Below are 27,409 nucleotides of genomic sequence, written 5' to 3'. Positions count from 1 at the left end.
GGTTGAACTAGCTTACATTCCCACCAGCAGTGTAGAAGGGTTCCCCTTTCTCTGCATCCTTGTCAGCATTTGTTGTTCTTAGTCTTTTGGATGCTGGCCATCCTTACTGGTGGGAGGTTATATCTCACTGTGGTTTTAATTTGCATTTCCCTGATGATTACTGATGTGGAGCATCTTCATGTGTCTCTTGACCATCTGAGTTTCTTCTTTCGAGAATTGTCTCTTCATATCCTCTGCCCATTTTTTAATTGGGTTATTTGCTTTTTGGATGTTGAGGTGTGTGAGTTCTTCATATACTTTGGATGTTAACCCCTTGTCGGATATGTCATTTACAAATATATTCTCCCATACTGTAGGATGCCTTTTTGTTCTGCTGATGGTGTCCTTTGCCACACAGAAACTTTTTAGTTTGGTGTAGTCCCATGAGTTCATTTTTGCTTTTGTTTCCCTTGCTCGAGGAGATACATTCAGGAAGAAGGTGCTCATGCTCAGATTCAGGAGATTTTTGCCTATGTTGTCTTCTAAGAGTTTTATGGTTTCATGACTTACATTCAGGTCTTTGATCCATTTTGAGTTTACTTTTGTGTATGGGTTTAAACAATAATCCAGTTTCATTCTCTTGCATGTAGCTGTCCAGTTTTGCCAACACCAGCTGTTGAAGAGGCTGTCATTTCCCCATTGTATGTCCATGGCTCCTTTATCATATATTAATTGACCGTATATGGTTGTGTTTATATCAGGGCTTTCTAGTCTGTTCCATTGGTCTACCGGTCTGACAGTACCAAATTGTCTTGATTACTGTGGCTTTGTAGTAGAGCTTGAAGTGGGGGAGCATAATCCCCCCAGCTTTATTCTTCCTTCTCAGGATTGCTTTTGCTTTTGGGGTCTTTTGTGGTTCCATATGAATTTTAGAACAATTTGCTCTAGTTCATTAAAGAATGCTGTTGGTATTTTGATAGGAATTGCGTTGAATCTATAGATTGCTTTAGGCAGGGTGGCAATTTTAACAATATTAATTCTTCCTATCCATGAGCACAGAATGTGTTTCTATTTATTCTTATCTTCTTTAATTTGTCTCATGAGTGTCTTGTAGTGTTCAGAGTATAGGTCTTTTACTTTCTTGGTTAGATTTATTGCTAGTTATTTTATTCTTTTTGATGCAATTGTGAATGGAATTGCTTTCCTGATTTCTCTTTCTGCTAGTTCGTCGTTAGTGTATAGGAATGCAACAGGTTTCTGTGTATTAATTTTGTATCTCTCAACTTTGCTGAATTCAGATATTAGATCTACTAGTTTTGTAGTGGATTCTTTAGGGTTTTTTATGTACAATGTTATGTCATCTGCAAACAGGGACAGTTTTAACTTCTTCCTTGCCAATCTGGATACCTTTTATTTCTTTGTGTTGTCTGATTGCCATGGCTAGGACCTCCTGTACTATATGTTAAGTAGAAGTGGGGAGAGTGGGCATCATTGTCTTTTTCCCTATCTTAAAGGAAAAGCTTTCAGCTTCTCACTGTTAAGTATGATGTTGGCTGTGGGTTTGTCATATATGGCCTTTATTATGTTGAGGTAGTTTCCCTTTATATTAATTTTCTTGAGAGTTTTTATCATGAATGGATGATGAATTTTGTCAAATGCTTTTTCAGCATATATGGAGTCATGTGGTTTTTGTCTTTCTTTTTGTTGATGTGGTGGGCGATGTTGATGGATTTTCAAATGTTGTACCATCCTTGCATCTCTGGAATAAATCCTACTTGATCATGATCAATAATCTTTTTGATATATTTTTTAATTTGGTTTGCTAATACTTTGTTGAGTATTTTTGCATGTATGTTCATCAGGGATATTGGTCTGTAATTTTCTTTTTTTGTGGTGTCTTTGCCTAGTTTTGGTTATTAGAATGATTCTGGCCTGATAGAATGAGTTTGGAAGTATTTCCTCGTACACTCTTTGGAAAATTTTAAGGAGGATGGGTATTAGGTCTTCACTAAATGTTTGATAAAATTCAGCGGTGAAGCCATCTGGCCTAGGGCTTTGGTTCTTAGGTAGTTTTTTGATTACCAATTCAATTTCGTTGCTGGTAATTGGTCTGTTCAGATTTTCTGTTTCCTCCTTGGTCAGCCTTGGAAGGTTGTATTTTTCTCGAAAGTTGTCCTTTACTTCTAAGTTATCCAGTTTGTTGGCATATAATTTTTCATAGTATTCTCTAATAATTCTTTGTATTTCTGTTGTGTCCATAGTTTCCTTTCTCATTTTTGATTCTGTTTATGTGAGTATACTCCCTTTTTTTTCTTGATAAGTCTGACCAGGGGTTTATCTATTTTGTTTATTTTCTCCAAGAACCAGCTCTTGCTTTCATTGATTCTTTCTATTGTTTTATTCTTCTCGATTTTATTTCTGCTCTAATCTTTATTATGTCCCTCCTTCTACTGACTTTGGGCCTCATTTGTTCATCTTTTTGTAATTTTGTTAATTGTGAGTTTAGAGTGTTCATATGGGATTGTTCTTCTTTCCAGAGGTAGGACTGTATTGCAATATACTTTCCTCTTAGCATGGCCTTTGCTGCATCCCACAGATTTTGTGGTGTTGAATTATTATTGTCATTTGTCTCCATATATTACTTGATCTCCATTTTTATTTGGTTGTTGATCCATTAGTTATTAAGGAGCATGTTGTGATGCCTCCTTGCATTTGTGGGATTTTTCATTTTCTTTGCGTAATTTATTTCTAGTTTCATACCTTTGTGGTCTGAGAAACTGGTTGGTACAATTTCAATCTTTTTGAATTTACCGAGGCTCTTTTTGTGGCCTAGTATATGATCTGTTCTTGAAAATGTTCCATGTGCACTTGAGAAGAATGTGTATTCTGCTGCTTTTGGGTGTAGCCTTCTGTTGATGTCTGTTAGGTCCATCTGCTCTAATGTGTTGTTCAGTGCCTCTGTGTCCTTACCTATTTTCTGTCTGGTTGATCTGTCCTTTGAAGTGAGTGGAGTGTTGAAGTCTCCTAGAATGAATGGATTGCATTCTGTTTCCCCTTTTAATTCTGTTAGTATTTGTTTCACATATGTATGTACTCCTGTGTTGGGCACAAAGATATTTATAATGGTTAAAACTTGTTGGATTGACCCCTTGATCATTATGTAATGTCCTTCTTTGTCTCTTGTGGCTTTCTTTGTTTTGAAGTCTATTTTGTCTGATACAAGTATTACAACCTGTGCTTTTTTCTCCCTATTAGTTGCATCAAATATCTTTTTTCATCCCTTCACTTTTAGTCTGTGTATGTCTTTGGTTTTAAAGTGAGTCTCTTGTAGGCAGCATATAGATGGGTCTTGTTTTTTTTATCCATTCATTGACTCTATGTCTTTTTATTGGTGCATTCAGACCATTTACACTAAGGGTGATATCAATAGGTATGTACTTATTGTGATTGCAGGCTTTAGATTCGTGCTTACCAGCGGTTCAAGGTTGACTTCCTTACTATCTAACAGTCTAACAACTCATTTAATATGCTGTTACAAACACAATCTAAAGATTCTTTTTTTCTTCTCCTTTTTTCTTCCTCCTCCATTCTTTATATATTAGGTAGCATATTCGGTACTCTTTATCTATCCCTTGATTGACTTTGTGGATAGTTGATTTAATTTCACATTTGCTTAGTAATTAACTCTTCTATTTTCTTTACTGTGGTTTTATTACTGCTAGTGACAGTTATTAAGCGTTAGGAACACTTCCATCTATTGCAGTCCCTCCAAAATACACTATAGAAGTGGTTTTTGGTAGTAAATTCTCTCAGGTTTTGCTTATCTGGAAATTGTTTTAAGCCCTCCTTCCAATTTAAATGATAATCTTGCCGGATGAAGTATTCTTGGTTCAAGGCCCTTCTGCTTCATTGCATTAAATACATCATGCCACTCCCTTCTGACATGTTAAGGTTTCTGCTGAGAAGTCTATTGATAGCCTGATGGGCTTTCCTTTTTATGTGATCTTATTTCTCTCTCTGGCTGCTTTTAACAGTCTGTCCTTATCCTTGATCTTTGCCATTTTAATTACTGTATGTTTTGGTGTTGTCTTTCTTGAGTCCCTTGTATTGAGAGATCTGTGTATCTCCATGGCCTAGAAACTATCTCCGTCCCCAAATTGGGGAAGTTTTCAGCAATTACCTCCTTAAAGATAGTTTCAATCCCTTTCTCTCTCTCTTCTTTTTCTGGACCCCTAAAATGCAAATATTGTTCCGTTTGGATTGATCACACAGTTCTCTCAATATTCTTTTATTCTTAGAGATCCTTTTTTTTTCTGTGCCTCAGCTTCTTTGTATTCCTCTTCTCTAATTTCTATTTCATTTATCGTCTCCACCATATCTAATCTGCTTTTAATGCTCTCCATTGTGCTGTTCAATGATTGGATCTCCAACTGGAATTCATTCCTGAGTTCTTGAATATTTTTCTATACTTCCATGAGCATCTTAATGATTTTTATTTTGAAATCCCTTTCGGGAAGATTCATGAAGTTGATTTTTTTGATCTTTCTCTGGGATTGTATTCATAACTTTACTTTGAACCAGGTTTCTTTGGCATTTCATATTTGTATATGGCGCCCTCTAGTGCCTAGAAGCTCCACTCTGGAGCTGCTCAGCCCCTGAAGCAATGTTGGGGATCGCAGGGGAGTGATATTGGTCCCTGCAGGGAGGAAAAAGCTGTTCCCTGCTTCCCAGCTGTTATGCCTCTTCCACTGGCAGAACCAGTGGGCTGAGCACACAGGTATAAGCCTCTATGCTTTGCGTTGGTAGTTGCTGTAGATGGGGCTTCCCTCTGGCTGGCCTAATGCCAGGGTAGGGTTTACCAGTTTGTGAGCCAGGTGGGTCTGGCTGGGAGAAAGGTACAGTAGTCTGCCTATCACAGAGGGAGTCTTTGGAGCTGTGTAGCCAGCCAGGGAGCTGGAGCGCCTGAAGATCGAGAAAGTTCCCACCCTGCTGGGCAGAGTGCACCCGGACAATTTTGTCTACCTGTCCTTTCTCTTGAGTAGTAAGCTCTGTGCAGTCGTTGCCCCTTTAGTAGCCCTGTTGCTGTTAGGAAGTCTCTCAGACTGTCCACCTTTCTTTTGTCGTAGAGCAGCTGGATATGGATCCCTAATTTCCACAGGTGACTGGAATCTCAGTCTCTCCAGGTGTTCTGTCTGTCTTAGCTTTCCAACTCCCTAATGACGAGAGTACACTGCAAGCACCATGAAATGTAGGTTTGTGCTCCCAGAGCAGATCTCCAGAGTTAGCTATTCAGCAATCCCAGGCCTCCACTCCCTCCTTGCTCTGTTTCTCTTCCTCCCCACAGTGAGCAGGGATGGGGGAAGGGCTTGGGCCCAAGCGGGCTTTGATACCATGATGTTTATTCTTTTCTCCAGATGATACAGTTTGGTGCAGCCCTCTTTCCTGTTGCTCTTTCAGGATTAGTTGTTTTAATTATATTTTCATATTATATGCATTTTTAGGGGAAGCTTCTGTCTCACCTCTCATGCCGCCATCTATAATTTTATATATATATATATTTTTTCAGTATTTATTGAGTATTTACCCTATGCAGAGTAGTATGTTTGGTACTTGGTTGGGATTTAAAGCTCAAGAAATTTGTAATCAAGGAGAGGAGGTAATATTCAAATATTCACACATAGAAAGATAAATAATAAAGAAGTACTGGTGACATTTGGACAACATGGGTTTGAACTATGTGGTTCTCTTTTTTTTTTTTAGTTTTAATATATCCTCTTTAATAAGTAAATACATGGGGAAAAAAAGGGGGAAGTATAGAGAGTGCTTAAATTACATAATTAATAAGATATATAATAGAGAGACAAATTTTGTACCCAACCTAAGAGGGAATATTGTCTCTCTCTCTTTATTTATTTATTTATTTATTTATTTATTTATTTATTTATTTATTTATTTATTTATTTATTTTGTTCTCATTAACATTCAATTACATGAGCAACATTGTGGTTACTAGATTCCCCCCATTATCAAGTCCACACTAATACCCCACTGCAGTCACTGTCCATCAGCATAGTAAGGCACTATAGAATCACTACTTGTCTTCTCTGTGCTATACAGCCTTCTCCGTGCCCCCACACTATATTACGTATGCTAATCGTAATGCCTCTTGTTCCCTTTATCCCTCCCTTCCCACCCATCCTCCCCAGTCCCTTTCCCTTTGGTAACTTTTAGCCTGTTCTTGGGTTCTGTGAGTCTGCTGATGTTTTGTTCATTCAGTTTTTGCTTTGTTCTTATACTCCACAGATGAGTGAAATCATTTGATACTTGTCTTTCTCCACCTGACTTATTTCACTGAGCATAATACCCTCTAGCTCCATCCCTGTAGTTGCAAATGGTAGGATTTGTTTTCTTCTTATTGCTGAATAATATTCCATTGCGTATATGTACCACATCTTCTTTATCCATTCATCTACTGATGGACGCTTACGTTGCTTCCATTTCTTGGCTATTGTAAATAGTGCTGCAATAAACATAGGGGTGCATATGTCTTTTTCAATCTGGGACCCTGCATTCTTAGGGTAAATTCCTAGAAGTGGATTTCCTGGAAATACCCAAATGGTATTTCTATTTTTAGTTTTTTGAGGAACCTCCATACTGCTTTCCACAATGGTTGAGCTAGTGTACATTCCCACCAGCAGTGTGGAGCAGGGTTCCCCTTTCTCCACATCTTCAGCAGCATTTGTTGTTCCTATTCTTTTCTATGTTGGTTATCCTAACTTGTATGAGGTTATATCTCATTGTTGTTTTAATTTGCATTTGTTTGATGACTAGCGATATGGAGCATCTTTTTATGTGCCTGTTGGCCATCTGAATTTCTTCTTTGGAGAATTGTCTGTTTAGATACTCTGCCCATTTTTTAATTGGATTATTTGCTTTTTGTTTGTTGAGGTGTGTGAGCTCTTTATTTTGGATGTAAACCCCTTATCGGCTATGTCATTTATGAATATATTCTTCCATATGGTAGGATGCCTTTTTGTTCTGCTGATGGTGTCCTTTGGTGTACAGAAGCTTTTTAGTTTGATATAGTCCCACTTGTTAATTTTTGCTTTTGTTTCCCTTGCCAGTGGAGATATGTTCATGAAGAAGTTTTTATGTTTATATTCAAGAGAGTTTTGCCTGTGTTTTCTTCTAAGAGTTTTATGGTTTCATGACTTACATTCAGGTCTTTGATCCATTTGAGTTTACTTTTGTTATGGAGTTAGACAGTAATCCAGTTTCATTGTCTTACATGTAGCTCTCCAGTTTTGACCACTCCAGCTGTTGAAGAGGCTGTCATTTTCCCCATTGTATATCCATGGCTCATTCATCGTATATTAATTGACCATATATGCTTGGGTTTATGTCTGGACCGTCTTTTCTGTTCCACTGGTCTGTGGGTCTGTTCTTGTGCCAGTACCAAATTGTCTTGATTACTGTGGCTTTGTAGTTGGGCTTGAAGTTGGGAAGCGAGATCCCACCTGCTTTATTCTTCCTTCTGATTTCTTTGACTATTCGGAGTCTTTTTAATATATATATTTTTTAAAATAAAAATTTTAAATAAACACATGTACAAAATTAATATATGTATAAACATGTATTAAAAATCAAAGACAACTGAAGGATGAAAAAAATCTGCCTCCTGTCCTGTTCCTGTGTTCCGGGCATCTACTTTTCTCAGAGTAAACAGTATTGGTGTATTTAAGCATATATGCAAATATTTTAAAAACTCAAATCAGAGTTTACTGCCCTTTGCTTTATATTTAGTTTTATAAACCTTATTCCATATCATCACTTTTAGAGCCACTTCATTCTTTTTGACAACTGCCTGATATTCCATTCCTTGAACATACTTTGCTGTATTTAAACAGACCATCATAGACTGACATTTAAATTGTTCCCAGGTTTTTTCTTTGGATTATATTTAGGTTGTATTTAGATTTGATTATGTTTAGAGTATATTATATGATGTATTTCAAAGAACTATTTTCAAATGGCTTCATTTCTTAGATGTAAGGAAATATTTCACAAAAACCTGGGAAATTGGAGTTTAGTTTTAAAAAGAATATTTTCCTGTCTAAAAGAAAGGCTTATACCTTCCTTGTTTTCCTTTATGAATTTCAATCTGGTGACTTTTGATTTTCAGCAAGTATTCATTAAAGTTTTCTGTAGTTTGTGATTAGGTTAGAATAAACAGATAAGATTATTCATGTCTTTAGGAGTATATGGCTGACAGACTAGAATTTATTTGTAGAAACAACTTTCAACATGAAATGTTAATTCCATGATTACCACATACTTGTAAAAATGTTGAAAAGAATAGAAAGAATTACAAATAAGTTTAGGGATGGTAATAGAGTGGTAGGAAAATTAACAACTTTTAAATCTTGGTAAGAAAGAATAGGTGTGATAGCTAATTCTTTGCTGGTGCATGAGGAGACAGCATAGTACTAATAGTTTACCTGTCAGCCTTTTGCCTCTTCTCTGGCAAAGGTTTTGAAGTTCTTTTAGACTCTATCTATGTCTAAAAATATCCCTATTTGTAAATGTGTAGCTGGTGACTCTGAAATTTCATTTGGAGTTCGTTTTGAGAATTAAATAACTTATATTGGTCATTCCTTTTTTTAAAACAGCTTTATTGAGATATAATTCATATACCATATACCATAAAAAAAAATCCTCAGAAACCATAGTTCTTTAGGTTAGTGTTTGAGATTGTTTCTGAGCCTGGTTAGGGTTCTCTGTACTGCCTGTGTCTCCAGTAGGTTTACTGTGTAGACCAGGCAAACCTTGTTGGCCTACAGTGTTGCCTGTATCTCCAATAAATGTACCTGTGTCCTCCTAATTGCCTTTTTTTTTAAAGCACATCTTCCTCTGTTTTCAAGAATGGTTCTTAGCTTGAACTTCTCCATACGCTGTTGCAGATAATTTTCTTTGGAAAGAAACTAGCAAGTGTTTTATGGCTGTGGAGGTTGGACTTGGGTACAGGAAACAATTTGCATGCTCTTCTCTGAGGACATCCCTGCCTTAGTAGCTGAGTACTGAGGGGAAGGGAAGTAGGTCTTCTTGGTCTGTTTCTTCCAGTGGGATACTAGCCCTTTACAAGCCATGGCAAGGGTGATTGGGACCTCACTATCAGTGCACCACTCATAGAGCCTCTGCCCCACCAGTTAAGGCCACATGCAACAAGTGAAGCACTCCTCCCCTGCCCCCATGCTTGCCTGGAACATAGCCTCAGGAAAAGGTCGGTAGTTGAGAACTATTATATGGAATAAGATCAAAGGTTTTTCCAAAATTAAGAAAGTCTTTATGTTTGTGTCAAAGAGAAAGGAAAACATATGTCCACACAAAAATCTGTGCATGTGTATTTATAGTGGAACTTTTATCCCCCATCTCCTGACCTCTGGGGAGGGGAGAGGAGCTAGACTTTGAATTAATCACCAATGGCCAGTGATTTAATTGATCATACCTATGTGACAAAGCCTCCATAAAAATCTCTAAAATATGGCTTTCAGAGAGCTTCTGGTTTGGCGAATACATGGAAGTCGTCCTGGTAGGGTAGTGCGTCTGGAGGGGGCATGGAAACTCTGCACCCCTTCCTCCATACTTTGTGCTATGCCTCACTTCCATCTGCCTATTCCTGAGTTGTATCCTTTCATAATAAACAGGTGATTTAGTATAAAAAAATTAAGCACAAAACCAAATGTCCGTCAACTGATGAACATATAAACAAAATGAGTTATACCGTACAGTGGTGTATAATATTGGGCAGTTAAAAAGGAATGAATTCCTAATGGCTGCTACAGCAGGGATGAACCTTGAAAGCATGCATCATTGAAATGAAAAGTCACTTACAAAAGGCCATGTATTGTAAGATTCCGTTTATATGCAGTGTCCAGAATATGCTATGAACATATTTTAATCTAATTTAATTTTCTTTTTATGGACTCACAGTAGTGTTTCATCTTGTATTATATATTGACATTTTAGGTATATTATACACTTATTAGAAGCTTTGATTTCTGTGATAGTTTTAGTTCGTTTCTAGTGTTGTAGTTAACTTCTATAATTTCAAAGATTTCCCTTTTTCTTTGCTCTTTCCTTCATGATTAAGAAAATTTTATAGTATTAATAGTGACATATACTTATCAGAAACCACTGATTTGAAAAGCTTGGCTTTGTGAATACAATTGTTTTTAACCATATCCTTTAAAATATTTTAACATGACTGTTTAGATCATGTAGTTATATTTATCTTGTTTTTTTTCCTCTGATTTGTTCCCTTCTCTTCCATGTGAAAAATAAAAGAACATTTGTTTCATTGGTGGTCCTATTGCTAGATATTTAGGATAACCACTTTGTCTCTGAAATATCTTTTTCTGTGTCTTACAAGGCATCTCATCTCAGTATTGCCTTTGTCTTTCCTTTGTATGTCTTCTTAGGAAAAAAAGGCAAGAAATAGTCCCTGTAATTTCTTCTGTCATCTTCAGTTCTCTTGAAAGGTTAGGTTCCTTTTGCCCCAATATATTGTTCTCACAGTAAAAATAGACACAAATATCAAAATATACTTTTGTCAGAATGCATGTGAGATATAAAAACTTGCTGCTTTTCAAATTTTTTTCTTTTAGTAAGTTGTAATGCTTTAAAAACTATTTAAAACTAACCTTGGAGAAAGCTTACCTTAAAAATGTTTTAAAATAATTTCTATATAACTAGAAAAATGTATTCTAAAAACTTTTGTTTTTTTTAAATAAATTATAAAATTTGCTTAGTTGTTTTTCTAAAATGACTTGAGTAGTAATTATTCCCCTCAGAGGATAGATTAAATACAAATTGGATAGAATAAATAGATAAAATAGATATAAATATGACTTAGATTATTGGCATGTGATATATTGGATTATTCCCCCTTCTTTTTCAGGAACTCTTGGTGTGATAACAGAAGCTACAATAAAAATCAGACCAGTCCCTGAATACCAAAAGTATGGCTCAGTAGCTTTCCCTAATTTTGAACAAGGAGTAGCCTGTTTAAGAGAAATTGCAAAACAGGTAAAAAAAAAAAAAAGACCCACCCATCTATATTTATATTTTTAAAATTCTACTGCATTATTGATTTTGGTATGTCACATATAATCTTCATATTTAGTTGTGTTAATATTTGTGGGTTTTACCCAGTTCTATTATGAAAAGGTAATGTAAAATCATCCCTGTAAGTGTAGTTGCTGTTTCTTTCAGTAATTACATAGAGCTATTTCTTGGTTTAAAGAGTGCTGTATGATTTTAAGCTAAGGTAAGATATGTACTTGCTTTGGTGGCTTTGAATGATTATGCCTTTTACTGAATGTTATGTTTTCTTAAGGTATTTTTGTTAAGGTATTTGTGATTAATTGAAGTAATATTTAAGTTTTCTTAAGACATTTATTGAAATTAAAGTAAATGACTGGCTATAAATCACCCCAAATTTAGATACTAAATAATAGGTAATTAACCTTTATCAGTATTTAGAATGTGCTGCTACTAAGTCCTAATTTGTTTTATAATACTATCTAAGCCATAGCTTACATTAAGTAATAAATATAGTATAGCCTAATATACCATAAAATATTTAGCTATAAGCTAAAAAGAATTCCCATTTTCTCCCCCCTTCAAAAAAAAAGATAAAGAGTGTATTATTGAGGGTTTTTAAAAGACTAGATAATGACAAGAATTTTATTTCTGGTTTAGTTCTGTGTATCACTGGAAAATTTTTTCTATTTCTTTAGGCATTTGGTTCATTATTTCAATTATAATGGTTTATGAGAAATTGCTACTTCATTATTTCCCTGCAGGGAGGATGTGAAAAGAAATACTCCAACCTCTTTCCTCATGTTTTTTTCCAAATTCCTAGAACTCTGTAGTACTTCCGATCAGCAATATTAGCTAGAATATCGAGGGCAAGGGAGCTTTCTGATGTGACCATACAGGTCAGCTGTCAGATACACAGAGCAGATTGGAGGGCAGATCTGACGCAGCAAAAGAAGGGCATCTAGTAAGTACTCCCTATTCACTGTGGGCTTTTAAGGTCCTGAAATGGAAAGTAGTGAAGAGGCTTATCTTCCTGCCAGCCCAAGACAACCACTATTGTTTTAAAGAAATCCAAAATGAGCAAAAAGATTTTTGTATTTACCATTTCCAGTGTTCTTTATCTCATACACAGTTTTGCTTTCTGAAACACTCATTCTTTCTGACAAGTTTTCCCACTTTCAGTAAGTCCTCCTATAAAGTCACCCAATTAATCTAACAAGTGATGAAGTGATGAAGATAGTGTTTTTTTTGAAGATAGTTTTTATAATTTCCAAGTAACTTCAATTATTTATCAATTCGATTGCTTCCTCTGTCAAGACTTAGCCATCAGCTCCTTAATCTTGATTGTCTTACTCCAGGGTTGGGGGAGAGTTCTTTTAAAAGAAGTATAGTCCTGGAATGAATATTATTGAACTTGTCGCAGGTTACTTTAGTTGTATTAATGCAGAAGGAAGTGTTAATAGTTGAAGTCCTTACGTAGGAGCTCCTAATTCACTACAACTTTGGGGACATTATGTTATGGTTAGAGAGCTAGAATATATAGTAAGTATTATGCTGTGTTTGCTAAAATAATGAGTTGGCAATGGTATGTGAAGGCAGGATTATTGAATAAAGGAAGAGTGGAGTTAAGTTTTAGGAATAAATAGTATTTGTTATTCTAAAATAACATCTGAGCACTGAGCAGTACAATCCAAGTTGTTGCTAAAACCTTCCATGACTTAAAAGCAAAGGAAAGTAATTTAAATTTAAGGTGCTACAGGTTATTAAGAATAAAATAAGTACTTAAAGAGCCTATGGTTTTGCCTGGGGTTTTTGTTTGTATAGAAAATAATAAGTTCACCAATTAAAAATCAAAACAAAACCATTTTCCTTAGATAGCTTATATTTCTTTGTTAATTTCAGATCTTCCTTAATGAGTGGTTTTTTAAAAATTTAAGTGTTTTCAATTTGTATTGTAATTCATTCTTTGTGTTAAATATTTTTATTTTTATTTACTTTCCATCTTTGTCAAGCTTGACTACCCCCCAATAAAAAAGCTTTATTATTAAAAATATAGTTCATGTTATTTCTCTTGTTCATTTTGAATGACATCTTTTTAATTGGCCATTATTGCCTGCATTTTTAATGGCAAAATAAACGTGAATGCCAAATTAGATATTTAAAAATACTACAGACTATAAAACTAGCCTGATTTGTATGTATTTTCACCAGAAGATCTTTAGAAGGCCATGATCTGTCAGTGTTGGCCAACTTTGTCCCTCCACTGCAGAACACAGATTTAGCAGACCTATTTAAAAAGTGTTACATGATCTTTGGACTAGAGGTAGACATTTTATGCCTTCCTGACTGCTCCATCTGCTTTTTCTACATTGCAAATACTCACATGTAAATATATCTTAGGTTTCATGTATTACATAAAAATGAATCAAAACCCTAAATTCATAATTTCATTTAAGTGGAAATATGTTGACTTTAAACACAGTTGCTACAACCTGATTCAGTTTTTGTTGTAATTTAAAATGCTCCTGATTGAAACTAACAGAGAAGAGTTAAATGCTGATGAAATGCAGGGGGTGAAATTTTCCTTATCCTTGGATGTCAGTAAAAATTGACCTTTTCTTTGTTTAAAAAAATTCTTTGGATATTCACCTGATGACCATAATGTAAATATGCCACACAAAATTATATTGGATATATATCTGGGAATAAATAAAGGTGATGATTGATAAAAAGTGTCCTTCTATGTTTAAAAAGAAGATCAAAAAGAAAGCTCCTTTCTAATCTATGGTTTTAATAGTTTAGTTCTGTATACTTAGTAATTGACATAAATACCATATAACTAGAAAGCTTGCCTTACCTGAAACTCATTAAAAAGCCTGGATAGATACTATTTTATTCTCAAATATTGCTCTTATGAATGAAACTATTGCCAACAACAACTACTGGAATTTGAAGATAGTCTGCTTTGGGGAACCTACTTATTTTACTCCTTTTATAATGCACATGCAGAGAGGCATTAATGTTTACCTTTCCTGGAAATGGTAAATGCTAGTATTATAGTGTAGTACATTTATATATTAGTTTACAGATTTAGCTCATACATCAGGAATGGTATTATTTGTGCTCTCCTGCTTTATAAACAGTATTTGCAGGCAGAAAAAAAATTGAGAAAATTATCAGGTTTTTGCACTAGTCATTGTTCAATTTACAATTTGGAATTTCAGCTGATAACATAATTAAGATCCATTGAAACAGATGGTGCGTGCTTTATGATCATGCAGAATTCTTGATTGAATAATGAGCTGGCTGCTCAGAATACCTCATTGTCATTTCATGGAACTTCCATTTTTGCAATGTTTTCAGAGTCAAGTTGCATTTGAAATGGGAAAATGTATACCTTTTGGAAAGGAGTATACTGATTATTCCCAAATAGTCAAATGGGCTGTGTATATTTTCATCACTAAGTCTTACTGAAGGAGATAAATTAAGCAACCTTAAACTGGCAGCAGAGGGATTCTAAGGTTTCTTATCTGATCTTTGTCCATTGAGGAATTGTCCTTTTTCAATACTTCTCTGCCTCGTGAAGAATTAGAAAGGAAGATTTAGTGGAAGATTAATGTGACTCTGTCCTATAAGTGGCAGTCCAGTATAATATCCAACTCGGTAGATGGGTAAATGACTTTTAAGACTTCCTCAGAATGTAGACTTTTCACCATTTTCTCTCAAGAAGGAGAAAAATAGTGTTTTTTAATCAGAGTATTGGTATCTGATAAAATATTTTACTGTGTGTTTGTTTAAAAATGACAGTGATGTCTTTAAAGGTTTAAAGGGACAACAGTACTGAAACAGGCTCAGAAGCAACTTTTGAAGTTTGGTTTTTTTTTCTCCCCAATACAAACTTAGGAGTTATGCCAGACGGTATTGGGAAAGGACCATTTATTTCTGTTAAGAGGAAACACTGACTGTATGTGTGACACAGATTAGTATGCATTTCTCTGAAAAACTTTTTCAGTATCAAAAGTAGGTTTTTAGAATTACAGATTAAAAAAAGCAGCCTTTTTCCTCACTACCTTTGCCGAGGGATAGCCCTTTCTCTCTCTCATCACTTTTATTTTAAATAGTGTTAAACTGATAGGGTGTTATTTTTCCAGTGAGTTTAGACCATAATTTGGGAAGAAATACATAGTTCATATTTGACATCTCAGAATGTTATATCTTAATTCTGATTTGTTCTGTTTTAAACTTGATTTTTTCCTGGAGGAGTTCAAATTAACTGGAGTCAGGTTTAGCACATTGTAAAACATTTAAAACTTCTTTCTATTCAGCAGTAATTCTTGGAAATAATTCATCACATATAGAAAATGTTATTGTTATTTTAAACCTTTTTTTGTCTTGAAAGCTTTTTAAAAATCATTTTTGAAGTTGAAGTACATATAGTAAAATGCACTAATCTTAGCATACAGCTCAATGAATTTTGACATGTGTGTACACTTGTATGTAACCATTCCCCAGATCAAGATATCAAACATTCTCACTAATTTTTCCCCCTTTACCTTTTTCACCCATCCTCACGTTCTCACAATCATTTTGTGTGTGTGTGTGTGTGTGTTTCCCTCTGAGCAGAGAGAATAACTTAGCCACATATTTGGTTAATTGGATTCTTTACCATGTGGTCCAGCAAAATGTATTAAACTTGAGGACAGTTGCAAGATAAACTCTTGACTAGGAGCTACTCAGAACAAGTCTTTACACCTTTACTAAATTGAAAAATGTAAAATTATGGTCTACAGACTGTTTGGCATTAACTTTTGGCACTTTCCTTTACACATGCATGGAACAGAGTATTTACTCTATAGTATATATTATTTCATTTTTTGAAACTAAGAGTTAATTCTCTTTTTAAAACAGTTGTTTACAGTGTACACTCCTAGCTCTAAGCCAGTATGTCATTTCCAATAAGACTAAGCAGTTATACTAATAGCCTTAAATATTATAAGAGTTCATCTGTCATATCAACTCTGATTTATTAGTTAAGTGAAGAACTCATCTGTCTATATTTAAAATTTTTATATCTAGAAATTTGCATTTAACAGAATTCTCTTCTTTCACATATTCAATTTTGAACTTTTTAAAATTTATTTTATTGTGTGTCTTTTATGTGAGATTGTATGCTTTTAACTTTATATCCAATGTAATGCAGTGGATATTCTATGAGCTGAATAGATAGACATCGTTCCTGTCTTCTAGTAACCACTAAGGATATTGTCATATGTTTTTAAATTTTTATATAACTAGGTACAAGGGGTTTAGCATTGAAGCATTGACTTCTGATGTAGTGTGAGATGAGTAAACTATCTCAGTGCTCAGGAACTTGGGCTGTTCTAGAGCCTACACAGGAAGTTTGATTTACTCCTTGAAGAAACACATCTTTTCAATTCAGAGACAATTATTTTCTCAACCAAGATACCGAAGCTGCAGGACTACCATACAGTGCTTATATTTTATAGTTTGTCCTTATGAAATTAGAATAATAGAAATCCTATAGATATTTAAAATGCTAATATTGAATTTATTTTGCTAGTAACTAGTAAATTAAGAGACACCTTCTTGAATGTGTCTCATCTGAAGTGCAAATTCTGGTTTTTCTCCGTGACAAGAGATATGGACTTAGCTCCATAAAAACAAATTTTGCTGACATTTTTTGGTTTGTTTCTTATAGGGACAATTTTTGGAGAAAATGCTTGGATTGAGAAATATTTTGCTTTTTAAGTTAGTGCAGAGAATTCTTTTAAGTAAATAAGACTAATCAGAGTAGTTGTTCATCTTTCAGGTTCTATATTAAATTCCTGGTTGTAAAAACATCGTTTAAAGGGAAGAAATTGCCAGCAGTTTGCCTCAGTCTGTTTTATACCTGTGCTTTGAGGTCAATATGGTTATTTCTTCTTTGCTCTGATAAAACAAAGATAATTGATATTTCTTTATTATTCTGTAATGAGCTTATTTTTTCAGACTATTTTTGATGTATAAAGTATACTTAGGTACAAGTCATATGACATGAGAGATTCTGCTAAAGGTGCATTTATCATAAGAAAGAAAGAAATTATTTCATTAACTCCAGTTCAAATAAGCAATTTCTGTTTGAGTGTTCCTTAAATTCCCTGAATGTGTATGATTAACCTACCATTAAAATTACTTGGTAAAAATATTCCCTCTCGGGTTAATTCTGAACACTTACCACCAGGGGTCACTTTAACTTAAGGACCCTTTTCCCCCTTTCCTCATTTATGAACCACTCCTACCTTTGCATAATGAATAACATGGGAGTGAATTTAGAGCTCAAATTCTCAGAATTTGTGATGTCTCTAACTTTTAAAGGGAATATTTTTATTTTTTTAAACCTACCAAATTAGTTTTATATCAATTGAAACATATCTTAGCAATAGGTAAAGTAACTCAGATTGAATGTTGTTTTTTAAATATAGTAACATTATTATTTTTTTTATTATAGGGTCGTCTTTTAACAAAAATTTCAAGAAACTTCTCTTTGTATTTTTAGAATGATACACAGTGATTCACAAATTTATCAGTTGCCTGAGGATCATAAAGCAGTTTAGATGCTGTTTTTGACTGAGATGTTTTAATTTGAGATACTTCATGAGAATTTGCTTGTGACAATAACCAAGATTCCATTTACTGACTTTTTAAAAAATGTACTTTTAAAACACGAGATTTAATAAAGTCGTTGGTTTGATTTTGATGTTTAAAAAGTTAGTATTGAAAACTTGTCTAATATTTATTATCTAGATATGAAAAACTTTTTTTAGCTTTTTAATTATTTATTTGACAGTATTAGTTTGTAACCATCTACTTTGCATAAATAGGGACAGTGTATGACTGACTGGTTTATGTGACTTATGTTGAATTAAAATCACATTCAGTATAATTGAATATCAGTTACTTTATGTAGGAAATGCTCAAAACTTTTAAAATTATTTTTCTACTTTTTAACTTAAAAGTTTAAACATACAGAAACTTTGAAAGAATAGTACAGTGATCACTTGTATATTCAATAATTGTTGACTTTTTGCTGTTTGTTTTATATGTTTGTGTATATATTTTCTGTACCATTTGAAATTAAGTTGCAGACATCATGACACTTGACCTATAAATACTTAAGCCTAAAAATAAGATAAAAATAATCCTAAAAATAAGATGTTTTTCTTTATGACCACAATCTATAGTCCTGTCTGAAAATCAGCAGTAATTTCTTAATGCCATCTAGTATTCATCCTATCATCAGACTATATTAGTTGTCCCCAGGATGTATTTTGTGATAGTCTTTTCAAACCAAGATTTTGTCACGGCCTGCATATTATATTTTAGTTGCTTCAGAGATTGAATTCTAGAAATTTACTATGCTAAATATAATATTCTCTTCTCCAATTTTCTGTTACATGTGTGTCTATGTTGCTTGTTTTCATTTATAGCCCCTGCTGTAGGTACAAGTGAACTACCGTTGTGTGGTAGTGGGAGATCAAGTTTACAAGTTGTTAGTAGGAATTTAAATGTTTTTAATGTTTTTTTCCCTTAAAATGACAGAATGTCTCTGAATTCTCTCTCATATTTTACTGGTGTGCTTAGGCCAAAACATAAATATATATGTTATATCCTATTTATTTTTTGAAGAAAAGAAACTTGGTCTAATCAGGCTTCATATGTTTTATTAGAAGTTGTTATGTCTGTTTTAAAAAAATATTTCAGGGAAACTGATTTTCCTTTAGTATTTTGGAAGCTGGTAACATTTTTCAAAGCATTAAGCCAACTACAAAGATACCTCCAGACCAAGATTTGAAATTACTCAGGTTGTAGATTTTTTTTATTTTATAACTATTTTACTTTTAGTAAAACCACAAATTAGCAAGTACAGTAGTTTTCACGTGATTTTGTTTCAGATATGACTTTAAAGCTGTGTATATGTGATTTTTTTTTTTTTTTTTTAGAGACTGTGTGATATATTTGAAATATTGATCATTTAGCAATCAGGATATCTTGGTTCCAGTTCTCTCTTTACTATTTAACAGTCATCTGATCTCAAGCAAGTTTTTATCTTTTAGCCTCTCTGGTTCTTTTGTCCTCATTTGTAAAATGGGGATAATACCAGTTATGCTACCCTGATAGTGTTATTTCTTATATTAAATAAAGATATAATGAAAATAGCTTGGACACCATAAGATTATATAAAATGTAAGGCAGTAGGTTATTGTATGCTTTGTATATGAAATTACCTAAAACTGTTTCTGTAGATTTGGCAGTGACTTTTCTAAAAATATAGACTGAGTTATCTCACCTTTTGTATCAAAGGTGAGCCAAATACATTGTATAGTGTTCCAAATATAAATCTAATCATTTTGTTGAATGAAATGAAATGTGAGAGTGGTTTTATAAAATTAACTATTTGTTCAATTAAAAGCAAATAATAGCAAAAATGTTATATAACACAGTTAAGATTTAAGATATATATTGTTCTTTTGCATGATCTCATAAATCTCAACATTATGTGGATGCAAATGTTATTGATAAATGTTATTACTCAGGATAAATGTTTAAAAAGTTTGTGACAGTCAAAATTTTGTGGTCTAAAAATCTCTTGGTAGACATTAAACCATGTTAGAAATATGCATAGAAGATAAAAATTCCATTTAGGGTGCATCTTCACTTTAATTCTGTGGAAAAATTGTGGTTAACTTAACCATTGCTAGTGTTTATATTGTGTTTTAGCAGCACAAAGGTAATGGGAGTATCTGCTTTCCTTGCAGCCTTTAGTGTGTGCCTAGATAAATGCAGCACTGATGAAGTTAGGTGTTTTAGATATATAATGTTAGGCTTCAGAAGTTTTGTTGCTATTTTCATACAGTTAACCTTGAAGGTCTTAGAATTCTGGACACTGAGTTTTTCTATTTAAAATGGATTATGAGAAGGGATAGAAAGAACAATTCCCAGAGTTGTCTATGAAGGTATTGCAGATTAATTTTTAAAGGGCTCTGGCTCACAAAAATTCCATTATCCTTTTCCTTATTTTAAAAGTGTGTTAAGAACCTAGCGATGTATTGTAGTTCATAAATGGCATAATGCTCTCGGCATTGTTTTTAGTCTTGAAAATTTTTGCTTTGTCCCAAAAAATATCCACTTTGGGGCCTAATACTTCTTTTAGGTATTTTCATAAGTCTTTACTAAGCATTAAGCAGATTTGGTTACAGATAAGTTAAAGATCTGGCAACACATGTACGTATTATATGCGGAGATCTCTCCCCTCCAATATTTTAGAGGCCACTGTTGTTTTATTTGTCATCATAAAATTATATAGAAGTTTAGATTTTTTCCCCCTGTATTTAACCTTAGGAATTATGCTCTTAATGTCAAACAGGGAAAGATGACATTTATATCCTCCTACCTATCTAACTTCTTTATCATATCAAATGTGTGTCACTTTTTTTCTCCTTTTTAAAACAGAGATGTGCTCCTGCATCTATTCGCCTCATGGACAACCAGCAGTTTCATTTTGGTAAGGAGTGGTATTTTAAAAATCTTCTCATAAAGCTACAAGATGTTTATGTGCCAGGAAGAGTATTGGATGCAGAGCTCAGGAGAAGAATGTAGTTCCTGCCCTTTGGGAAGTTCTCAGTTTAATGAAGACAGACAATTATGTGACTGAAGGCGAGCAGGAGTGGAAGTTGAAGTGGCAACTCTGGGAGGCTTCTTCAAGGGGAGTGATGCTTAAGCTAAATTTTAAATGGTGTAGAGAAGTTAACTTGAGATGGTCTCTTCTCTCCTGCCAGATTTGTTCACTTATCAGCAAAAATATGAAATTGTAAAATCTCAATGTCATGTTTGTACTTCAAAAAATTCTGTGTGCCTTCAATAGCAGGTAGAGAAAGAGTTGTTAGATAAATCTGGATGGGTGGATTGTCAGGATAGATTTGGATTTTATCTTTCAACAGATATTCTTTGTAAAAAGAATAAAATAAATGAGCTTTGCATTTTAGAAAGCTTAGAATGGTGCAAGCACGCTGGAGCTGAAATGGTTCAAGAGGCAAAATTTTAGGGACCTTGACCAAGGCAGCAGCAGTGGAGATAGAGAATAAGGGAGAGGTTTTCCAAAGATCAGTTTGCCAATTGGATGTGGAAGGTTAAATAAAGGGAAGAGTTGAGGGCAACTGCTGGATTTCTGATTTAATTGGCTGGGTGCATTGAATAACAGTGTAGAAGAAGTGATAATGTTTTTTGGGAAAAGACCTTACAATGGTTGTATTAAGATGCCCTTGGAATTTTGGTGGAGAATTCAGTAACAGTTAACCATGTTTCTTTTTTTTCCCTATTTTGCTTTAAGTATTAAACTTTGTGACACAGTTGATCATCTTCTCAGTTCTAGTTTTATGCTTCTATATTTTTTCCATATCCTGAAATTTAGTTTGAAACTTAAGTTTATACAATTTAAGTACCTTAAAAACAGTCCTTGAAATTAGGGAATAATTGTTCAGTAATATTAAAGGCTAAGATAGGTGGGCTTTTGTTTGTTCTAAGACTAGCTTAGATTTTAACTTGGGGAAGAATGATTATTATACTTACCTATAAACTTAGGAAGTCAAATTCATAACATATGAAGAGTTAGTTTTAAAATTAGGTTCTTCTAAGTCACAGCTTTTATTTCTTAATGAATTACTTTTAAGATACTATATTACTGACAAGTTTAAGATAAATGTGTCATATAAATAATGAAATAAAAAAATCAAATAAAAGTCAAACTTCTGGTGTGTTTTGGCCTATGTAAGAGAGCCATGCATCTGATTAATAAGAAGACTGTTATCCATTTATATGCTGTTATTATAGTAAATTATATTAGACATAGATGCCTTTGTAAAACAAACTATGATTTGGCCAGATTTCATTTTTTATTTTTATTTACTTATTTATCTTTTACTTTTCTTAGGTTACCTACATTATTAGATGCTCATCGCAACTAGTGTAGTTACTATCTGTCAACATAGAAAGACATTACAAAATTATTGACTATGTTCTCTATGTTGTACTTTCATCCCCATGACTGATTTATATTATGATAGAGATTTTGTTTCTCTTTATCCCCCTCACTTACTACACCCACTCATCCTAACCACTCCCCCATGGTAACCACCAGTCACTTCTTAGTGTCTGTGAATCTATTGCTGTTCTGTTTGTTTTGTTTTGTTTTAGATTCCACTTACAAGTGAAATCATACGGTATTTCTTTTTCTCTGCCTGGCTTATTTCAGTTGACATAATCCTCTCTAGGTCCATCCATGTTGTCACAAATGGCAAGTTTTCTTTCTTTTTTATGGCTGAATACATATTCCATTGTGTATATGTATCACATCTTCTTTATCCATTCATCTGTTGATGACACTTGGGTTGCTTCCATATCTTGGGTATTGTAAATAATGTAGCATAGGGGTGCACACATCTTTTCAAATCGGGGGTTTTGTTTTCTTTGGGTAAAATTCCTAGAAGCGGAATTACTTGGTCATATAGTATTACTCTTCTTAGTTTTTTAAGGAACTTCCATACTGCTTTCCTCAGTGGCTGTACCAATTTATATTTCCACCAACAGTGTAGGAGGGTTCCCTTTTTTTCACATCCTTGCCAACACTTGGTATTTCTTGTCTTTTGCATAGTGGGTGTTCTGGCTGGTATGAAGTGATATCTCTTTGTGGTTTTGATTTGCATTTCCTTGTGGCACATCTTCTCATGTGCCTGTTGGTCATCTTTGTGTCCTCTTGAGGAAAAAGATGCATATTCAGGTCCTCTGCCTATTTTTTAATTGGGTTATTTGTTTTTTTGATGTTGAGTCATAGGAGTTCTTTATATATTTTTGGTACTGATCCCTCATCAAATCATTTGCAAATGCATTTTCCCATACTGTAGGTTGCTTTTTTGTTTTGTTGATAGTTTCCTTTGCTGTATAGAAGATTTTTAGTTGGATGTAGTCCCACTTGTTTATTTTTGCTTTTGTTTCCCTTGTCTGGGGAGATGTATGCAGAAAAAAAGAACTCATGCTTATGTTCAAGAGATTTTTGCCTGTATTTTCTTCTAACAGTTCTGTGGTTTCATGTCTTAACATTTAGGTCTTTTATCTATTTCTAGTTTACTTTTGTATATGGTGTTATATAGTAATCCAGTTTTATTCTCATGCACATGCTGTCCAAGGTCAGAGTTCATTTATAATTTGGTTCTATAACAATCTAAAATGAAGGCTGAAAGCAAAGTTCCTTCTGGCCATTAGTCATCCCTGTTCCATATTCTCGTTACTGTATCTAGGAACATGCTCTAAGGTAGGTCCTAGCTTCTCTAGTCTTGATTGTCTCTCCTCTCCCTTTTCCTTTACTTGGCAGTCAAAGTGATCATTTAGAAATACAGATCTGATCATGCTTCTTTTGATTGTCTATAACCTTTTTGATTTCTCCCTACCCACTGAAGCCTTTCCATCTATATATGCTGCCATTGGCTCTATGATCAAATGACTGAACAGTCACTTTGCACAGCAAGGGGTGTCCAGGACCTGGCACCAGTCAACCATATGGCTTATTGGTCAGTGTTGGTACCATATTGGTTGTTAAAAAAGCTTAAGACTTATTATTAGTTTTACTATTTTTAATATCACCCCTAACTCTGACAAATCCTTAATACATTATATTTAAATGATAAATATCATTGACTGTATTGAAATGATCTACAGATTTCCTCTATAAATTTGTCAAACTTAGGGGATGACTGTTACTCATTTTTGTATCTCCTGCACCTATCACATTAATAGGCACTTACACATTGATTGACTTAAACATCAAATTAACAAAAGAGGGTGAACAAATCTTGGGTAGCACATAGCATAGTAGTAAGCTCATTATTAAAAGCATAGTTTGTCAAATATCTCTTCACAGCTGCTCCTCAAGGTGATACTCTCAGTTACAAACAACTCAGAAGCTAAACATTTCAGATAAAGTCCCCAAGTCATTATGTGGTGGAGCTGGGGTTGAGCCCAAATCTGTCTGACTCCAAAGCCCAGACTTTTTCCACTATTTCAGGTCACTTCACTGCAACATAATATATTTATTAAATCCTTTGAAATTATTTAATAAACATCATAGCAGAACAAAATTCACTAATTAAACTGTTCAGTTAGTACATTTGGAAACGTTCCTTCATTTACTATAAAAAATAATACACAGTAGCCAGAATACATTTAGAATATAATTAATTTGATAAGTAACATTAAGAATAATTGAAAGGTAATAATCTCTTAATTGATACTAATGCTTGATCCACTTAAAAGGTAGTAACACTTTCACAATAATTATGCTTCAAAGCTATCATATTAACTAGTATTTGGGATATGTGTGACTAACTCCCACTGCTGTTAGTAGAAATTGTGCATATACATTTCACTGTGTTAAGATGAACACATGCCCTTAAGGATTATTCCACACTAGAGTAGTAACTTGTGGAGGCCTCCTATATTGTGTGAAGATACGTGGATCAGAAGACTTACCTGAGGAACAGATCATTTAAATGTCTTGCAAGAATACGACATTTACACTCATACATCTATATTTAATATTTATTTCCAATTGTCGGTGAAGTAGGATAAATTCCATTTGGAACAGGAAATGAATATTTTGAGGATATGTTGTTTCCAACTTTATACGTGCTAGAAATGATAGCTTTTAAAGCACTCGTGCTAGAGAAGCATCTTTCTGGCAGGTCACAATCAAAAATAAAATCCCAAACAAACCTCTTATTTGTGATCCAGAAACTTAGAAAGACTGCTAGGTGGATCTCTGTCTAATCAGCCCTTCATTTTTGTCTTTTGCCTTGTTTCATTATAGCATGGATATCTAGTTTTTAGCCCCTGGGTAAGATTTCATGTTACTTGGTCTTTTGTTTAGCACAATATCCTATTATAATCAGTAAAAGTGTATTAAGTATTACAATTTCAGATTCTCTTGTTAAAAAAATCCCAAACAGATAAATGGAAAAAAAGATGCAAGTGATAGTTTTTTCTCCGCAAAAAACTACTGTGCTGTTTGTACCTATTTTAAGGGACCTGCAGACAAATAAAAATCCCCAAATCTTAAAGTCGTTTTTTTAAATAAACTTTTTATTTGTTAATAATTTTAGATTTACTAGAGACTTTAAAAAATTCTTTGTAAAAATTCTATGTAAGTGGTATATCACATTTTTCTGAATTGGGCCTTATACTGCTAAGGTCAAAGGCATGACACTTAAGTGTAACAGTCATGGGAGTTAAGAAGTTGCTACTCTGATAACAGTGAGAAAACAGTTAAAAGACTTTCATTCAATTAAACTCAATCCGCAGGCAAAGATGTTAATTTAACAGACTCTGAGATACCATTTATGTTCTTTTGGCAGTTGTAACTCTCTGGGTGTGATCGAGGAAGCAATTACTAGTTTTATGCCAAGAATTCTGGATGAATTAAGAATTAATTAAGAAACATCCTTAAACTTGGCATTGACTCCATATTTGGTTATATGCTCTGAAGGGTTTCTGTATAATTAAAAAAAAAAGTGAAACCAGCCACCACTAGGTGTTTTTAGTGAAATAAAAATTAATGAAGTAACTTTACTATGTATAAACTATACCATTGAGAGATAACCTAAACTAACCTAAACTATGTGCAGTGTTAATTACATAAAGTAATTTGAGTTAAAAAAAAAACCAAGAAGGGGTTTTGTAAACAAAAAGTTGTATGTGACTTTTGAAAGAAGATAAAAATATGTAGATCTTAGTATGTGTTATGTATATAACATACGTTTAAAAAATTAAGGCCAGTGAATCATTCAGTTTCTTTTAGGATGCTAAATTAAAGTAGCCTCTTGATCTTTTTTTCTCAGGTCATGCTCTTAAACCTCAGGTTTCCTCTATTTTTACATCATTTTTGGATGGACTAAAAAAGTTTTATATTACAAAGGTAAGAATTTTTATAAAATGCTAAAATTTTAAATGCTTAGGGTATTTTGTTTCTTGCCTTCTCCCCCTCAAAACATGCCTATTACAATTGTGTTTTTCCATGTTGCTGTGTATATTGCATAATTATTTTTCATGTTGCAATAAATATTTTATCAGGTAAATCACTTGTACATTTAATTTCAGAAATTTTAAATTATTTTCCAGATTTGAAGTTCCTAAAATAGCACCTGCATTGAACAGTTTCATGCATATAACATTTTTTATAGTTTGAATTTTTTCCTTTGTAGTAGATATCTAGAGATGAAGTGAGTGTGGTTACTTTTGATTGGCGGAAATCCTTTCCTAAGGGATTATAGCAGCCTTATACTATTGCTAGCAATACACATGTGCTATTTTTTTGTTATATTTTTGTTGTTGCACGTGGGATTTTTGTTTTGGTATGTTTTAAATGTACTGAATCCAGGGAGAAATAGTAGTTGAGTTGATGTTTCTTGAAACTCCACTGAAAATGACCATTTCTCTGTATTTTCTAGGTATAATTTTGTGTGAATTAGCTGAATATAGTTATTTTGCCAGGGCTGGCAGCTTCATGGGGTTTTTGTTTGTTTGTTTTTTCTTTGGTACTTTGCTGTATGCTATTGAAATAATGGAATTGTTAGATGCCTTTATTGTAAATGTTGTAAATAATTTTTCCAGTTAGGTGGCTTCTTTTTTAATAAGAGTTTTTCTTTTTGGTGCAAAAGTTACAAATTTTTATCTTTAAGTGCAATTATTTAATTACTTCCAAACTTATAAAAGACTTCCTTCTCCAGAACTATGGTAGTTCCATTCTCTTCTGTCACTCACATTTTTGTTAAGTAGGAATTAAAAATGTTTATCTTCATTACTATTTGAACATACTTCAGTTTTATAATGTGAAATCTGAATAAAATTAATCTTCACCTCCTACACTCTCAGTTGCTAAACCTGTTGTGACAGCACCGCTAGCTAATCCCTGCTTTTCTGACATTGATTTGCCATGCCTGGACACCTTCTTACGTACTTTTCCAAGAAATAGACTCCATTTTAATGTATCGAATACCATACAATCGTTCCATATGTGAAACCTAGGGAAAAACAAAGCTCACAGATACAGAGAACTGGTTGGTGGTTGCCATGGGGGGCATGGAGAATGTGAGAAATGGGTGAATTGTCTTAATTTTTTTGTTTTAGTTTAAATAAGTTGATTTTTTAAATAAACTTTTGTTCTTGAAAATTAAATGGATTTAGTTGTTGTAGGTCTAGATCTCCCTTTTTTGCTTTTCAGAATTTT

The 27,409-nt window shown here is 33.7% G+C and overlaps 1 protein-coding gene across 8 annotated transcripts in view; it reads left to right on the top strand.

The window, feature by feature from the left end:
* The window catches only part of AGPS (alkylglycerone phosphate synthase), a 170,578-nt gene that overhangs the window by 94,054 nt on the left and 49,115 nt on the right, over positions 1–27,409 (top strand). For all 8 annotated transcript variants that reach the window (XM_073218660.1, XM_073218659.1, XM_037000306.2 and 5 more), the window contains 3 exons: positions 10,937–11,064; positions 20,590–20,641; positions 26,022–26,098. In XM_073218660.1, coding sequence (XP_073074761.1) covers positions 10,937–11,064; positions 20,590–20,641; positions 26,022–26,098 — 257 coding nt within the window. The remainder of the gene's footprint in view (positions 1–10,936; positions 11,065–20,589; positions 20,642–26,021; positions 26,099–27,409) is intronic.

This window comes from Manis javanica, chromosome 12 (genome assembly GCF_040802235.1).
Source record: "Manis javanica isolate MJ-LG chromosome 12, MJ_LKY, whole genome shotgun sequence".
NCBI classification, from domain to species: domain Eukaryota; kingdom Metazoa; phylum Chordata; class Mammalia; order Pholidota; family Manidae; genus Manis; species Manis javanica.
The sequence above is the reverse complement of the archived record's forward strand: the minus strand, read 5'-3'. Positions and strand labels throughout refer to the sequence as shown.